This window comes from Etheostoma cragini, chromosome 10 (genome assembly GCF_013103735.1).
Source record: "Etheostoma cragini isolate CJK2018 chromosome 10, CSU_Ecrag_1.0, whole genome shotgun sequence".
Taxonomy (NCBI): Eukaryota; Metazoa; Chordata; class Actinopteri; order Perciformes; family Percidae; genus Etheostoma; species Etheostoma cragini.
Genome location: NC_048416.1, coordinates 14,341,814 through 14,360,798, shown reverse-complemented (window position 1 = coordinate 14,360,798; position 18,985 = coordinate 14,341,814). Strand labels below are relative to the sequence as shown.

General features: G+C 41.6%; 1 protein-coding gene across 2 annotated transcripts in view; it reads left to right on the top strand.

Moving 5' to 3' along the window:
• The window catches only part of LOC117952083 (A disintegrin and metalloproteinase with thrombospondin motifs 2-like), a 104,539-nt gene that overhangs the window by 66,310 nt on the left and 19,244 nt on the right, over positions 1-18,985 (top strand). For both annotated transcript variants that reach the window (XM_034884181.1, XM_034884182.1), the window contains exon 4: positions 12,752-12,957. In XM_034884181.1, coding sequence (XP_034740072.1) covers positions 12,752-12,957 — 206 coding nt within the window. The remainder of the gene's footprint in view (positions 1-12,751; positions 12,958-18,985) is intronic.

The window sequence follows — 18,985 nt, the reverse complement described above, 5'->3', positions numbered from 1 at the left end:
GATGCAGTTGAAATTAAACCTGCTTTTTTGGATTGCTTTCCATTCACCACGTGCACCGCTGTAATTCGCTGACTCATCATTACTAAAGGACACACAGCTCATCAAATCACACTCCTCTTTCTCCCCGCAGCCTCCCTTTCTCTCCTCATGGCTCGCTACAGTATTTCTATTCTTAGCAGGGGGACGCAGTTCTCCATTACAACCCAATGGATACTGATGTCTACTCATGCTTTTTGTTGCGTGTGTGTGGTGTGTGCGTGTGTGTGTGGGGCGTGTGTGTGTGTGTGTGTGTGTGTGTGTGTGTGTGGCTTGTGTGTGTGTGTGTGGCTTGTGTGTGTGGCATGCGTGTGTGTTGTGTCTAGTACTAAGCTAGATTAAGCCAGCTGCATCTCACATGCCTCATGCATGGCTTAACTGAGCGAAAGCCCGTCTGTGTGGGTGTTTCTGCATAATTGTAAGTCTGTGCATTTGTGCGCACGTGTGTGTGTGTGCGTTTGTATGCGCATGTTATTCATACACCCTCCATACCCACTTCTCTACTTTTCTATTATACACAGAAACACACACTCTGACACAAACTGACAATGGATTTATCACCATATATTAATCTTTAAGATCATCACTGTTATGTAATTCAATTTTTTTAATTTACCCCAATAATGCTATGTCAGTAATCCTTTTGGAGTGAATCACAGTGTAATATGCCAGTGACAGGCAGAACAAATACTTGGCTCACACATTGTGAGTAGGCACACTTCCATATGTGTACACACACACAGACACATCCACATGCACGCACACACACGCACACACACGTACACACAGTGGTATTCACAGAGTAATCAGCGCTGCACCTATTATTAATGAGAGAACCAGGTCATTAATATTTAAGCAGTGTCACGGGGGCAAATACTGTGTGTGTGTGTGTGTGTGTGTGTGTGTGTGTGTGTGTGTGTGTGTGTGTGTGTGTGTGTGTCCACATATAGAAAAGGGGCAAAGGGACTATAAGGCAATTTCCTCAGGCAGCGTAGTGAGACCTACTCCATTACAATAGCATAGACAGAGATGGAGACATATTACTCTCTTAAACAACGAGGGGAGGAAGACAAAAACAGAAATATCTGATTTTACTCCTTGTCCTCTATTTCCCATCCTCTCTTTGTCTTTTTCTCTTTTCCTTGTATCTCCTCTCCGTCAGTGGTTTTTGCCCTGTGGAGGATGAAGAGGCTCAAAGGGGAAACAGCAGATATCTCATTACATCACTCCGGATAGGATGGGCCTGGGAGGTGTGTGTGTGTGTGTGTGTGTGTGTGTGTGTGTGTGTGTGTGTGTGTGTGTGTGTGCATGTGTGCGCGCTGGTGTCTGTGTGTGTGTGTGTGTGTGTGCGTGTGTGCGCGCTGGTGTCTGTGTGTGTGTGTGTGTGTGTGTGTGTGTGTGTGTGTGTGTGTGTGTGTGTGTGTGTGTGTGTGTGTGTGTGTGTGTGTGTGTGTGTGTGTGTGTGTGTGTGTGTGTGTGTGTGTGTGTGTGTGTGTGTGGCGGTGTGATCCCTTCTAAATGAACACTGTTGGGGATTGTGACTCTTTGGTCTGTGTCTAGTCCTCCACACTTGGCATGCTCTGGTGACAGCACACACACACATTACCACACATAGATGTAATGCACACAATTTTTCTCACACCCACAGACTAACAGAATGGGGTGAGGGTAGGGCTGGGAAATACAGTATATCAATATTATATCGATAGTGTGATATGGCATAAGTGTTTTTTTTACTGGTTTTAAAGGCTGCATTACAGTAAAGTGATGTACTTTTCTGAACTTACGAGAATACCTTTTCTCCACTTTATGTCCATTATGTCCACATTACTGGTGATTACTTATCTTAAAATTTAGTGTGAAGATATTTTGTTAAAGCACCAATTGTCAACCTTAGAATATTGCTGAAATATCAATGTTGAGGTATTTGGTCAAGAATATTGTGATATCTGATTTTCTCCCTATTGCCCAGCCCTAAGTGAAGGTGTAAATAGTAAAGACTAAGCATAAAACCTGTAAATAACGACATGTGCTCTGGCCCTTTCTTTCTTTCTTTCTTTCTTCCTCTATCTCGTCCCCATATGCTTTTTCTGTGTCTGGGATTAGTGGGTATTACTTGCTCTGCAGAGCGAGGCGAATGAGACAGGTCTTACTGCCAGTTCCTAGATTGGGAGAGCAGGGAAAATATTCCTTTGGCTTTATAATAACCTCTCTTTATTAAATTGAGCTGGAGGATATGGAGGACAGCAGTCTGTTTTGTCCCTCTGAGCCGGTCATCTGTATTGTTGACCACAGTTGCCCCTAAATATAAGGTTTTTATTTTTAACATATTGATTAAAAGGTTATTAGTTAATGGTAAATCCTATAACATGGAGGGGATGAGTGTTATCCCCACATAAAGCAGATCATAGTTTACTAAGAAAGAATGTCAGTTGAAAAATCTAGACATACAAAATAGTTACAGCATCGAATATGTTATCCCACACAATCCTCCATGGACCAGCATGATAATCGTCAATCATCATGCAGTTTTTTTTTTTTTCCACAACTTTGGGGAATGACGTCGGTCACTGCACCATTCCAGATGTTGAGGAAGTGGTTAGGCTTTTATTTAATAGACTGTGTTTTAAGTTTAATATTGTGGACACTGCCCATAACACACCCACATAACCTTTGTCTTATTGCTCCATAATGGCATTCTGCCATGGTACATCATGTTCATTGAGTAGCAAAGTGGAAGAAGCCACAGGTTTCCCTTATACAGCCACACTGTAAATTAGCTTTTGATAGTTTACTTTCAAATCTTCCCCACAGCAGCATAAAGATTTCCTGGATAATTTAACTTGCAAGTGTATTTTACTTACATGGCACTCAGAAACAAGTTTAAACAAAAATTTAAACCACAGGGAATCAGATAAAAACAGGCAAAACACAATTATTATCTAAAGAATATAAGTGTGTCTTAACATTTTGGGGCATCAAAACTCTCTTTGCTCCTGTAAAATGTTAAACTTGAAGAACATGACAGGATGTGTTTGTCCCTAAAAATGTCCCTTTAAAGAAGTTATAAAAGCTCCTAATGTTGTTTTACTGTGACTGTAAGCTTAAGAATTTGTATGAATATGTTAATTGTTTCAGAGAAATTACATTGTTACCATGTGTTTGGTACATGGTAAATTGCACGATACCACAGAATGAAAAAAGTGTCAGTTATTTAACATCTCTTGGCTTAACAATTACGTAACACTCTGAAGTTTTTATGTGTACATCTTTTCTTTGACTTTTTATCCAGATCCAGATTCTTTTCAGTACAGCTGTTAACCTTTTGTAGGAGTGATTCAACCGGGAGACTTTTCATTTCTTATAGCTGCCACTCACCTAGTATTGTCAGTGGTTCCCAAGCAAATAAGTCCAGTTCAGCAAATGAAAACGCATCTTCATCTGCAGTAATGATTGCTGTGTCGAACTTCATCAGTGATTGTGCTGTGAAGGGCACACATAAAGAAATGTCACATTTTAAACTCATGTAGCCTCAAGTTGAAATCGGTTTTGGTTCCGCTAAATACATGCAGAGAGAGGAAAAATGACTCATCAGTAAGTTCAAAAACTTTGTTGTGATCCCATCAAAGAGCCCCGGTGGTTTTTCCCTTATTGGCCATCTGCCTGTGTGTGCAGTGATTTGATTACCTGGGAGCTTCATTAGGATAGAGAGACGGGAAGGCCACACTGGAAGCTCCCCTATCCTCCCTGCTAAGGTATACAGTTACCTTTGCACGGAAGAGACTGCATTGATTAGCCATATGCCTGGGAGGTGGTGTGTGTGTGTGTGTGTGTGTGTGTGTTTGGGGGGGGTAGTAGCCTCACCCAGTGCCATTACGATCGCCTTTGTGGGACTAAGAGCTGGGAAAGTTGGATAGAGATGTAGTTGTGTATGGGATAAATTTCCCCCAGTGCATCTTTGCATTAAGATCCTATCTCTCTTGGTTACCAACAAAGCAGTGATAATCTGAACATTAATATGGGACGCCTTTGCGACGCTTTTCCGGGCAATATGTGAGGCAGGAAACTGTATGTCAATCAATAGAGTGCACACAGATAGACCAGCGCAGGGCTTCCTCGGCAAGTGCCAAGGGCCTGGGGATGGACATGTTTGTGTGTGATTTTCCTAGCGGCTTTTGAAGTGTCTTTGCAGCTTGACTTAAAACCTGTTCCTATTGTGTGTCCCCCCCCCCCCCCCCCCCCCCCCCCCCCCCCCCCCCCCCGTTGTCACTTTTTCCCCACAGATTTCACTAAAGTGGCCATGTTTAATACACACGTGTTCTTGTCAAAAGGAGCAAGATGGACGTGTGATCTTTACATAAACATACCTGAGCTCTGTCAACATTGGCTTCTGTTAAAAAGAGATTTTGATTTCATTTAGTCAGCTTCTCTGTCAGCGTTGCCCCCTGTTCGGAGCCAGCTTTGTAAGAATGATGAATGGCTCTTTTAATTGTTTCTAATTGATAACTGCTCTGAAAGATTTTGTTATGAACCACTGCCAATTTAGTAACACTGATACACTGTAGTGCCTTATTAATTCTCTCCCGTCTGGCTTGAGCACTGTGCAATTGAAAAGAACTCTGTCTGTGTGTTTGTGGGCCGACGTGGCAGTAATAGCTCTTGCTGTTATAGCATGCCAGTTTTTAAACGCCAAAATACTTTTTTTTTTATTTTTAATTTTCCTCCCTTTGTCCAAGTGGTGTATTCAAGTACTCCGCGCCTTAATTGTTTAAAACGTTATAATGATGTATCTGCTGATTTACAACCCTCCTTATGTAGCTGGGTTAGGGTTATGCTACAGCCTGGTTTACATGTTTACCATTATTGTATTGTATTATGATGAGGTAATATTGCATGATAAATCCTCATCCCGCCGCCCTTTGGCAGGCATGCTCGGCTCTGCTGGTGAGCTGCTTGGTGAGAACATTTGCATACATATTGTCTTACACCTTTAGATAGACTCTCCTTCTCCCGCCCACTCTTACTCCATATCTACACTTTCAAAAGATACATTTAATGAATAAAAAGAGGAAATGAAGGAAGCAGGAAAGGAGAGGTATGTAACGAGAGGGAAAGTTGGCCATTGGTCATCAGACTTATTGACTGAGACACCTGCAACCCGTTTGGTCATTTGGTTTTTAGAGTGTATTGGCCATTCAAACAAGTAGCTCATCTGTTGTGGTGGCTTTTGTTTATTTGGCTGTTCCCACCTGCTTTGCCTGTGGGAAAAGTATTTACTGGTCCACCTGTGGCCTCTTGTCAAATCACCCAGGTGTTACCATGACACTTGGAACGACCTCTTCAGAAAATGTGACAAAAAGGGATGGGATGTAGAGATGTTGACAAAAGGAGCAACTTAAGGGCCAAATGATTGGCAGTTTGGAGTATTAACACCAAGGCGCTGCCTTTTGAACTTTGTCCAAGTATATTTTGTCATGAAATTAGTCTATTTATAGTGTGTTAATAGTCTTTTTGATTGTCAGTTGGCTGTTTTAGAAAACCTTTACAAACCAGCAGACTACACGAGCTGCCTAAATCTAGGTAGTGCCCTCTAATGTAGAACTGCAAAATTAAAAGGGAATAATGCAAAACGCTTTAAATAGATCTCAAATATATTGTGTAACGCAAGCTTTTGTGTTTAGCTTTTCATCTTAGTTTAGTTTTAAAAATAAATAAATAATGATGTACAGTCATGGGTCAACAGTCAGGACGGTTTGAAGCCAAATTCAACCTTCTTATTATTATCTCTCCCCTTTCACACCTCGTGTTTTATCTCATTATCTCTATCATGTTTCTCCTTCTCCACGTTTATCTTCTCTGCTTCCCCTCCTCCTTTCCTCCTACACCGCTTCCTCCACTCCCTCCTTTTCTACAGTGCTCAGGTTGACAGATGTTTGGCTGACTGGCCTGTCATAATAACTGTGGTGCTGGGTGTCTCAAGTGGCTGGCATTGGCTGTTCTTTGAGTACTTCACAGCCAGGACAGAACAGGACAGGACATTTCCTGGGGCTATGGGAGAGGAATGATGGGAGAAAAAATGAGGACAGGAGAAACGCAGAGCAGTAAACAAAGAGTGGTAATATTTGTTTTTGGCTCTTCACTCTCCTCAGCAGACAAACAAAGTTGGAGACTAGCTGGTGAACATACAGTTCTGGAGCATTTAGCAGAGCCAAAGAGCAGATCTGATCTAAAAGGAGAGTGACCATTGGACCTCTTCAAATGAATGCTAATGTTGCTCTGATACTGACACTGGACTCACAGCTGTGCAACGCTGCAGTTCACAGCAGTGCCGTGTTGCAAAATTAAATTTACACTCATGTATAAAACTGCCAATCAGATTAATTTACTTATTAATCAAAGGTGCCGGAACGCTTTTCCTGATCTTTCCGGCCCAAATCAATTATCGCATTGGTTAAATATTTACAAAATGTAAGCGTGTCCCCCTTTATTAATAAAAGCTGTCGTAGAAAATATATTGTACCACTCATACAAATTGATCTGCAAAAAACCTGTGAATGAATGGAGTAAAAATTAAGAGAAAAAAGCCTTTTGTTCACAATCTTTTAAGTTACCCTAACATAACCATAAAAACATCCATCATGCTTTGATAGCATGAGCCAATATTGTCAGGATAAATAGAGATAAGCTGCCAGAGAACACTAAGTTGAATATAAACATGTCCTCTTTATGTTAATGAAAACCTAAACCGGGCAGCATCACGTTCCCTACAGACATATGAGTTGTATATGAACAGGGTTGATATATAAGATTAGAGGATGAGGTGACAGGCAGGGAAGGGTTGCTGGGTTGGGGGAGAAGTGGCAAGGGGGCCACAAACCCTTCAAGCCAGCAGGAAGCTGTCTCTCAAAGATTTATAGATTCTCTGGGATCTGGACCTTGCACCTTGCTGTCAGCCTCTCTCTCTCTTTATCTTCCTGTAGATGCACCCACCGATTCCCAGTAAGATTGATCCATAGTTGCTTCAAAGTAGACAGGCAGTGGAGCTTGATATGACAGTAGTAAGATATGTATACGCCTTGTCTGCATACTGGTGCTGTTTTGTGTTTATCTTGGCTGCCCTTTCATGGCTGGAGTTGTTTTCATACTTTTTGATTTTATAAGAGACCTTTATAAATGTCTGGCTCTGTGAGGCAGATATAGACAGACAAAGGAAAGGACAGGCAGACGTGCCGTCAGACAGGTCATTTTCAGACTGGATGAGACCAGCAATAAGCCCCATATCAGCCTGGATTTGCTGTCTTATTGGACACTAAGGCTCTCCAGTTTACATCGAGCTTCGTCGATCCAACCACAGAACGAAGAGAGAGAGAGAGAGAGAGTGTTTTGGGACATGATTGATCGTTGCCAGCTATATTGCCTCTGTGGATGGCATGATTGGATTACAGTGTTTGTGATTTTTACATGGGCTGGTCTTCTTTGCTGTAATTATTGAAATGACAAGAGGCACTCACAAGGCTCCTTAAAGCTTGAAAGAAATATTGCCGCTCCATTTAGGCTCATTTGGGAGAACATGGGCCATCATGAGTGATTTTTATTTTTATTTTATTTATTTTTTTCAGTTTCAAAGCTTATTTAATTTGGTGGCTTATCATTATGAATATGTAATGACTCTGCATATAGACTTTATGAAAAAATTGGCTAGTGAAACGGTGGTACAGCAGGACACTGTGTGAATCGGTGTGCACCACAGTGCGCGCGCACACACACACACACACACACAAACCCCCAGCAGCCAACAGCCCTGTGTGTTTTTGACAGAGAGACAATTATGTAAGAGGGGAGAGCTGAAGGTTGTCTTGTCTCATGAACCACCAGAAATCCACACAGACAGACCGCACAGCGGTGAGGATAGGTGGCCCTCTCGCCTGCTGATTATAAAGGCTGCTTCATGCAATATTAAAAATGGTCCTCTGCTCCACTTCAGGGAGCACAGCTAGATATAATGCATCTGCCTGAATATTATGGATCTTTGGACGTGAAACTCAAGGCTCGACCCCTAAAACATCTTGTCGGCTTTATGTGAATCTTGGTTAAAAATAAACAGCCCTAAGCTAAAGCAGTTATTAATAAATGGGCAAAGTCCAGTGCTTGATGTATGAATAATAATTTTGGTCTTTAGGGAGCTGTCCATGTAAAATTAGATTGCTGATTGCCAATCTAAATAATTAACGGTATGATAAGTATGATTATGGAAAGCTTAGTTAACTGTGTGTTCTACACACTGCAGCCTTTACAGCTGTCATATGGGAGGTTAGAAATAATGAGCATTCACTATGGGAACATTGTGTGGGACAGCATGGCATGTTGCTACCTGTCCAGATGCGATCAGCGGCGTTAACGGGCCGCTGTCCAAGCCACTCATCACCATGACAACTCATAAAGCTGTCACCGGGGAGACTAAATGTCGATGCCCTGAGCTATGTGACCAAGACGTGTCTGTAAGTACATTAGTTCACGTGTGTGGAAAACTATGGCTCTAGTTGGACAGACAGCCTTGAACTCAGTTAAGCACTAATGAGTGTACCGTGTCCCCCGCAGGCCTGCTGTCACTCATATGTGTTACAAAAATGACCAAACTACACAACAACACTAGATTTTAAATCATCACTCCTGAAGTAAGATTCTGTTTAGGCAGATACCCGTAATTTTCATGTTATTAAAACAACACTTATAATGTTGGGCAACTTTTCACTGTAAGAACTGAAAAGAAATCTGATTTCTCAAATAAATTCATAGCACATAACTTTAACCAACATATCCAATAATATCATTATTCTTAAAGCCGGGACTTTTTCCTCTAAGACTCCCCATAGAAATGAAGTCACATAAGGAATTTAGCAGCCTGAACCGCAGTTATCCACTCAAATTAACATCTGCTTTATTTTCTAGAACTTGATTGTGTTTAAGTCCTGCATGACTCTACCCTAAAATGTGAGACTATATATAATATAGTATAGACTATACATGTCTGGGGTACATGTGCGGTATTCATGTATACACACAGTACGCAGAGGGACAGAAATATTTTGTTTTTGCCATTTGTTTCTTTTGTGTGTGTGTGTGTGTGTGTGTCAGTGTGTGTGTGTGTGTGTGTTTACAATACAACAGTTGCACACTGTAATTCACTACATTGTCATTCCTCTATTAATAATGTAGTCTTACGGAGTCTACTTTGCTGCATAAATCAATCACCATTCATGAAGCTCTGTGTAACAAATATGTGGCAGTGATTTTGTTGTGTTGGAGTGTCTTTAATGTTTGCCCACACAGACACTCTGGTGCACACCTACCTCGACCAGAGTGACCATCTTAAGGTGAAAGCCAATTATCATACAGTAGAGCTCCTGAATGCGGAGCAGAACCATGTGCCACACCTGACTGCCAAGCAGTCACCTTAAACCAAAGAGCGCTGCTCAATAGTATGATGTGGCTTGACCTGAATCATCATCACCATTCTCTCTCTCTCCTGTTGTGGCTCGGAGTCTCGCCTTACTCTCTCGACCCCCCTCTCTCCCCACCTGCTATTCAGTGGGCAAACAGACATTCTTGACATTTTGCAAAGGTTGAAGACAAAGAACCTTTGTCTCCTAATAAGGCCGTGCTCTACACCTCGCCTGAATGAGAATACTGGGAGAGAGAGGGTGGTGTCTGTGAGGAGGTGAGTATGTAGGGTGGCGTGTTTGTGTGTGATGATGGAGGTGGAAGAGGGCGGGGTACATGGGGATACAGGCAGGAGTGAGAAAATGCAAAGACAGGAAAAAGAGTTTCACGTAGAAAGAGGTGTGTGTGTGTGTGTGTGTGTGTGTGTGTGTGTGCGTGTGTGTGTGTGTTTGTCAGAGATGGAGAGACAAGAAAAATCCTCTATGGGTTGAGAAAGATAACAGTTAGGTTTCAGGGGCCATTGTAAGCAATAGCTGCAGGAAATACGCAACACACACTGATGCTTCACCCGCAGTCACACAGACAGACACGGATGTTCTACAAGAGAGCGATATTCTCCATCACTCCAGGAGCTTGAAGCGGAACTCAAAACACCCAAGGTCCTTCTGGTCTCTTCTCATCTCTCTTTCTCATCCATCACACCCCTCAGCTCTACCTTTCACCTCCCTTACCGCCTCTCTCAATCTCTCTTGCACCTATTCCTCCGCAGTTCTCTCAAAGAAACTCGCTCCAAAACATCTGAAGCAAGGAAAACATAGAGTCGGAGCAAGTGTAAGCAAAGACAGAGGTGCTATGAAACGCAGAGGTTTAAATAGTTAGAGCTTGCCACCTGGTCAAGCACATTTCAACGTTTGGTTCAACCACTTCTTGTTTTTCACTCTGCCAGTGTTGAGTTACCTCTACCAAATTCCTTTCACTTACCATACAGCTTGGCCCCGTGTTATGCAATTTTCCTGCATTGTCTCATTCGCAGTTTTCAAGCCACTGCAATTTTGCAAAGGCGCAGAGTGTAAAGTAAGAAAAACAATAGTTTTTTTTCAGTTTTCTTGGTTTTGTCTTTCAACATTATATAATCAAAAGGTAAAAATATCTGGACCTGTCTTTAAAAGCAGATGGTGTGGTAATGACATCAGACTCGTTAAAGGCAGCTACAACTAGGAAGAGCCAAGGGTTGTTGTGAAGTACACTTAAATCCAGCCTTGTCTGCTAATAATGAGAATAAAAGTTGAGAGAGATGAGCTGTTAAAACAAAATATGTGCTGCTACAATCTTGGCATTCTGCTTTCTTATAGTCTCTCGATTTTCTCTATATTAATCTCTATCTTTCCCCCCTCTTCTTCTTCCTCTCTCTTTTTATGTGTGGGTATTCTGTCACTCACTAGAATGTGGGCAGATATGGGATCACATTCAGACTTCCAGATTCATTCTGCGAAAGACTTCAGGAGCCAATATTAGCCACGCGGTCGTTGTTTTACCCATGAGCCCGTTGCCTTGGAAACGTTGCATAAGAGGGAGTGGGATGCCCCTTGCTGATTGGGAGACAAGGTGGCAGATCTCTCTTCCTCTACCCTCCTCGTCCCTGTATCTTCCTCTTGCATCTTGTTTCTTTTCCCTCCACTCAACACTTGTTCTAACTGCATGTGTCAAAACCCTGGAGCTCCAACTTTCCCCTCACACCCCTTAATAAAGGTCCACAGTCAAAAAAAGCATAAATATGACAGTTGTGTCTTCAGATTAGTTAAATCTCCTGTTGAAACGTTGATTTGTGGCCCAATTAGACATGTTTGTCCACACAGTGCCCACACACAAGCACCTGCATACACACACACGCACACCGCTCCATGAGCTGTGTTGTGTGTTATCCTTGGCAGTGGGAGGCCTTGGTTGGAGTCAGGGAGGATAGCGCTTTGTTGAATCCACTGAGACTGCATGTTCAAGATTGCATGACTTGTCCTTCCATGGCTTCCATACACGCAAGGCCATGCTGTGTCTACATACCAGCAGGATGAGAGAGATGGAGGATTGGTGAGGGAGGGAAGGGTGGCCTTGGCTCCAGACACGGGACAATTTATCTTCTGTATCCTCACTGACTCCAACTCTTTGCCTGATTTATAAGTTTAAAAAAGAAACTAGACTAAACACTTGAAACTGAATCCAGTCATTTAGGGGTTGGAACAACAGTTTATCCAAAATGCCCTAACAACATGACAACACACTGTCTACTATACCTGTGTGGGCGAAAAACGCGAAGTAATTAGGGATCTGAACAAATCGGGGCTGCAGTAGGTTGCACACTTTCTGATGGAAAAAACTCAAATTTAGTTTCTTAATTTGAATTTCTTTTCCAGCATGTACAATAGCAAGCCAAGAAAAGAGCAGGGTGGGCAGCCCCTGTGTGAGGTAGCTGTCTTAATCCATGTGTTTAGCAAGCACCATCTGCTGCTTTTATTCAGATGGGAGTAGAAATATTTGGTTGATTAAGAGAGGATCTGTGCAGGATGGCTGCACCGTTACCACCAGTTACGAAGGATACACAGGCAAAATTCTGTCAACTGGTGTCTTGGAAGGCAAACAAAAGAAGTACATCCTCTCTTCTTGCCTGGTGTCCTTCTTCAGTCTTAGTCTCATCAAGATTCTGGTTTACTGTGAGATCCATTAAGTAGCAAAGCAGCGCTCCACCACTGTGTTCCTGGCCAAGAACGGCAGCCCAACATCACCATGCAAATGCTCAAATAAGTACACGTGTGCTGGATGTGAAGCGCACTCACACACACACACACACACACACACACACACAAACCAGGGTTTTTGCTTTCTCAGAATGGACCGGCAGTAAGCATGATCGTTCTGCTTACAGTAAAGGCAATGAGTCTGTGTTAGCTAATTTTATTTCTGACAATTTAAGAAACCCAAATGTATATTATGCTTGAGTAAGTATAACCCCAATTTAGAAAACTGGTTAAAAAGTCATTTTACTATTGAAGTAAATCTCTGGGAGTGTCCGGTACAGCCTCATAGTCAAGTTTAAGTTCTGCTTGTTCAATGGTTTTTTAATTTGACTTGCTATTTGCTATCTCAATTCTTGACATTTTAGTGCTGGTAATTTTCTAAAACCGCTTTCCCCATGCAGAAAAAAACCCTGCACACACGCTAAACACAGTTTATGTACCTATTTTAATAACTTGAATAACGCTGTAATTTTTTTCATCTCCAGGTGCTGATCTAGGTGGTCTCATGGACCTGGAGTCTCTGTACCGCGGCGTGGAGCAGAGTATCAACCACACGCGAGCCGGGCGAATGCGCAGACAGAGCCTGGACAGGGCCTACAACATCGAGGTGCTGCTGGGCGTCGACGACTCGGTGGTCCAGTTTCACGGGAAGGAGCATGTGCAAATGTACCTGCTCACACTCATGAACATTGTAAGTGTTGATGGCATGCAGTTAGAAACACACCATAACTCAAACAAACAGACAGGGAAATCTATAAATACACTGGATGTCAATTAAAAGAATGTAACATGAAATTTGGCACCTGTTGTGTAAACTGCTGACACTGAAAGTTATTATAGAGCCTGGGATCTCAGGTAGCACATCATACACAGCACAAATAAAATAAAAAAAATTAGGAAATCTGTTCCATTTGAGTTATATGGGAAGTAAGTCACAGAGAGGTCAAAGAATGAGGGTAACACACCGAATGAACGAGGATTTAATTCCCTTCCTACATGTTCTGATCCAGCAATCCGGCATGGGTAATCCTTTCTTCTCTATCTGAATATGATGAGACTTCATTTGTTTGAGTGTGTGTGTGTGTGTGTGTGTGTGTGTGTGTTTGTGTGTGTGTGATGCAGAAGCAGCAGGCTGTATGCCCCAGGCCACAACAACACTTAGCCAAGCACTCAAACTCCCAGGTGTGTGTGTCTGTGTGTACATGCGCTTGTGAGTTGGTGTGAGACTGAACACACTGCAGACTTTAATCTTTGCAAATTAAACCTGTGGTGAGAGTGCTGTTTGCACGCATTTGTACGTGTGTGTGCGTGTCTGTTTGTGTGCGTTCTCCTGTTAGCTTTCGCTTGTATTGCGACCCACTGCGCAAGGAACCAATCTCCGACTGTTAAGCAGGTGCAAGCGTACAGCAACAAATCCTACCACACCTCTTTGTCTCAGCTCAGCGCTTGAGAAAGAACAAGATCCGCTGTGCTCTCTGCCTCCCCTTTTAGATATTTGTTAGACAGTATATGAGAAGGGAATATGCAGCTCTGTCGCAGCCCCCCTCTAATCTGTGGGGAAGAGATGGAGAGACAGAGGGAGAAGGAGTATTTTAAACAGCGCATTCGGAATAAATTACTGACAGCCAGATAAACAGAAATAAATAAATAAGGGCTGCCTCCCACGCGTGGCATCTGGGCGACTTTCATCTTGAAAGTTTGCTTTGCTCACTTTAGGATGGGTGCGCTCTCCCTCCCTCTCTCCCTCCTTCCCTCTCTTTCTCTATCTCTCTCTCTCTCTTGCTCTCACTGTCTCTTCCCATCTCTCTGTTTTATATCTTTTTCTCACTCTACCAGTCTCTCAGCAGCACTGAGTCGCTCCACGCTAAGCTCTTTTGCATTGTTACTCCCTGACTTGGGTGGTTTAGGGCGCCTCCTCAAAGATGTTATAAAACAAAAGACTGTTTAAGTAAAATGTGAGTGATAACAAAGGTTTATAGTGAGACATGCAAGGTCAATTTAGAGAAGGTATATTTGTAGCAATAGATTTAACAATATACAGTAAAGATGCACTCTAAAGCTATTCATATCTAGGCAGGTTTTTTTGTTATTGTAATAGTGTGGCTGCTTTACCACACAGAAAGATGGGAATACTTTGACACTGGAAAACAAAACCATGTCAAATGTATGGCATGTTGTCTCCTCTTCAGTGTTTTACTGCTTCCACTGTCTTCTAGGGGTTTTGAAATGAATCATTGCATCGATGCAGACGTGGATAATTCTGCATCGATGCAGCGACAGACACAATCGATTATTGCCTACTGATGTTGCTTGTTGATATTCCGGTGGCTCCTTTTTTTGGTTTTGCCTTTTTTCTGTAGTCTGCTGTGTTCAGACTCCTATACATTCAGAAAGTGTCTTTTTTTTTTTAAGAGCAGCTCCAATGAAAAAGGGAATTTAGGTACTATATCTGACTGCTCGAATGTTTTGAAGAAAACCATAAGTAGCAATATAAAATATAAAATTCTTGGAACAAGTCTTCTCCTTACTTTCAGACTGAATTAAGTCCCTGACATAAAAGGCTTCTGTGTATATATATTCTTGTTTTTGTCACCTTCGACACACTTAGAAAAAGTGGTCCTGTGTTTTGTTGCAACAGCTGTAACAGTGTTGTAGAGCCATCCTCAAAGACTAAGTAAAACGCTTACCTTTTAGCACAAAAGGGGTTATTCTGTAAAACTACAATGATTTGTTTCTCATGGTCTGTTTTCACAATTTTTTATGTAATTACATCTTCCTCTACTTCTTACCTCTCTGTCCAAATGACAAATTTACAAAGTGTGTGTGTGTGTGTGTGTGTGTGTTGCAGAAAAGGGGGCGGTTCTGCTGTCTGCAGGACATCAAAGTGCTCCCACTAAATCCTGTCTGCGAAGTTCAGCGAGAGTGTCAAACTGTGTGTGTGTGTGTGTGTGTGTGTGTGTGTGTGTAGGTTGAGTTTAATGTGTGTATTGGTAATTCGGCTTCCCACTCCTTTCCCATGTGTTTACCTCCCTTCCCCACATTGTACTTTTTTTTCAATTGCATCAACAATAAGTCTAGCAACCTGGCTTAAATATTCAATAACCATCAGTGGATGAGAATGCACATGCACATAGAAGTGTGTATCTTTGACATAGGAGACCACAGGTTGCAGCCCTTTTCTGTTGGTTTCTTTTAACCCTGGCACAATTTTCCTTCTTAATTTAAAATGTTTTAGTCATTTAACTGAAATCAAACCTGGTCTATACTGTTGGCAGATCTAAAAACAAAAGTCACTTATGACTTACATCAGGGTCATTTTAAAGGGCAATGATAAACCGTTAAAGGACCGGTCACCTCTTGATCTAATAAGCTGCCCATTTCCAAATAATGTACATTTTAGCCTTTTTGAAGGGATGAGTGGTGTTTCATTGATATGGGGTCTTTTATATAAAAACACAAGGGACAGCATCAAACTTTAAGTAGTGTGTGGTGTATATTTATTGTAATTTGGACAGGGAGGACAAAACAAACAAGAAAAGAACAACCATAAAGGCAAGACAACTACCTGTGTCAAATCTAGAAAGATAGAGACAGAGAGAAGGCAACACAAAAGGGGGAAATAAATATCAGAAAAAATTAGAGAAGGGGAGGAGAAATGGCTGGCCAGTAAGCTGTGTGCATTGTGTTTTGCTGGGCCACAGGTGACAAAGTGCACTGAAGCAAGAGTGTTGTAGCAACATTGTTGTGATCAATTTTGTAAATTATGCTGTGTGCCAAATGCCAAGTGGGGGCCATTGTGCGGTCATCTTCCCATGGTGAACATCATGGTGATAGATTTTGCGGCCAACACTGATTGTGGTCTGTCTACATGTCTGACCCCTTCATTAATGGAGACCTTTAGAGAGTGCCGCTTAGTGTTAATCACACTCTCCATGGATATGAATATTCACTACAGATGAGGAAGGTACACGTGTTTGTATGTTTAATTTAAATGATGCAAATTGGCATACTGAGGTGTCTTTTGTCAGCACCTTAAAACCTCCAGAATGTGATAAGAGCTGTCTGGAAGTGCTTCAGATTGTTCCATCTTGTCTTTACCAAAAGTATTGGAGGCTGTCTAAAGTCATATTAATGAATGGTAGAAAGAGCTGGGAAAGGAGAGGTAGTCCAGGTAATAATAGACACCTTGTTAGCTGGGAAGTGTCACAGATAAAAACCGTAAGGAGCACTGTCAGACTGAGAGCTCAAAATTCTGGGTCTCAATTTTTAAATATTCCCATGTGTGTTGACAAAAAAGTAGAAAAGCTGTCTAAACTCTAATTTATGTGGCACTTGAGCCAAAATGTATTAGATGACTCAGTTCTGTCTCATCAGCAGCTGAGTGTTTTTAATGCATATTTTCAAAATGTTTCCCAACAAATTAAATGACAAGTTAATGTACACAATGAGCTCAGTGTATAAGCACTGTGAAAATCTTCCTATTATACCACTGTTGTCTTGAATGTATTTTAAACCTTTATAAGCATATAACTGCTATGTATCTTGGTCTTAGTAAGGGCAGAGAAATCAAAATCTTACTTCCTACTAAATGTAATTTAAATATTTAAACTGAGGTGTCATTTTTGTAACATGTACTGAACGTGTGAACCTGTGGATGAGGGCAGCTAAAGAAGGGCCGATGAAAAACATCAAGACAGAACTGCTCGTGTCTCTCATGTTCTTGGGTTTGTAGTCTGGACTATCCCTCCCTTATTCCCTCTTCTAGCACTTGGTTTTGCTTTTGCAGCCGTTAACATCTCTCCTTCCTTTTCATGATTTAGATTTTAATTGAATCTCTAACACTAAAATAAAAAAAAAAACATCCAGATTTAAAGGTTATAAATGCGCAGAAAAACATAAGCAGGATTTAAATTATTAATGTTTTCTTAAGCAGCTAAAGGGTTAATTGAATGACTTTGTTTGGAAACATAAGTAAAACAGGCCTATATTTCATAAACAAACAAAACAAGTAAGTAAAACATTTGATATATCTATATTATATGTAGTTAAACAGAAGCTGCTTTTAATATCACTCCTTGCTCAGCCTTTGCCAATTTTCTCCTACATTTTCTCTTCAATTCTTCATCCTGCCTTTTGCAGCGTTAAGTGCAAGGCTGTGGCTGCATTATTTATCCGATAGTAATGACTTTGTGCCTCGCTGACCTCTAGGCCTGCATTAGTTACCACACACACACACACACACACACACACACACACACATACATACACAATCTACCTTGGACACCTGTAGCCTGGGTGGTAAATAATGACACCTGGTGTCGCCCTTCAGCAGCATTAATGAGAGACATTCCTGTACAATTGTTAACAATGAACTCTGTGTCTGTTGTGACTGTGGGTGTTTATGTGTGCATGTATGGGTGAGCACATTTCAGTGAATATGAGGGTGTGTTTGCAATTATAAATCGCTGCGCCACATCTGTCCTCTAATGTAAAGCATCTGGATGTGAAGTGTCCAACTGTATGCAGGTGTTAAAGTACATGAGAGACATCGAGCCAGAGTTAGTGGAGTGAAAGGACACTAGGCTGCTGCGTGTGTGCGTTTGTGAGTGTGTGCGTGCTTGCGCACGTGCATGCAAGGCTTAGTGTGTGTGTGTGTGTGTGTGTGTGTGTGTGTGTGTTGCTGGGTGTGTGGCTGTGTGTTTGTGTGTGTGTGTGGCGGGGTGTGTGTGTGTTGCTGGGTGTGTGGCTGTGTGTTTGTGTGTGTGTGGCGGAGTGTGTGTGGCTATGTGTTTGTCATTAGATTGGACCTTGAATTGTCAGGGTCACCTGAAAGTCAACTGTCCCTAATTAGCTCAACAGTTGTCAAGGAAACAGACTAAATCAGGCCAAATGTGAACTGACCAAGCCAAGTGTCCATGTCGTCTCAGACAAACACCGCTACACACACACATTCATTATGTGTCATTTACTTGTGATGACTATGTGGCATTGGCACTTATATTTCAGCCTGCAAAAATAACGAGAGACAAATGTTACCAAATGAGACAGAAATACCAGCCGGTTGCCAGTCAGATGGGAAAAATGAACAGACACACACACACACACACAGTCTCAGACAGGGTCAAACAGAGAAGACAAAAACATTATGTCTTTGTTTGGGGGTTGCTTAGCAACTCTTTTTTAATGTGTGAAAGGAGCATCCAAAATGTGGAACCGAAGGTTGCTCAAAGAAAACTTATCTCATGTCATTGACTCTAAAACTCATCCTCTTTCCTTGTTTTCAGGAACTAAATCTTATTTTGAAATACGAAAAGTATTTATTTTTTAAATGACATTAGTTTTTCACATCATCGGTTGTTGCCACTGAACTTGGTATATTGTATATATTATATTCAGTTGTGGATAGTGTAATTACATTTTAAAGTACAATTTAAAATGACTTTTACTTTATTTGCATATTTCCATTTTATGCTACTTTATAATTCAATTTAATAACATTTCACAGGGAGATATTGTAGTTTTTATCTCACTACTTTGATCCGGCCGCTTAAGTGACTTTGCTTGTTAGGATTTTACATTCTAAACACATAATCGATTTATAAAATACCTCCAAGAAGGCTTCGTTTCTACTCCCTAAGCTCGTCCTACAGTGGTGTGAAAAAGTGTTTGCCCCCTTCCTCATTTCCTGTTCCTTTGCATGTTTGTCACACTTAAGTGTT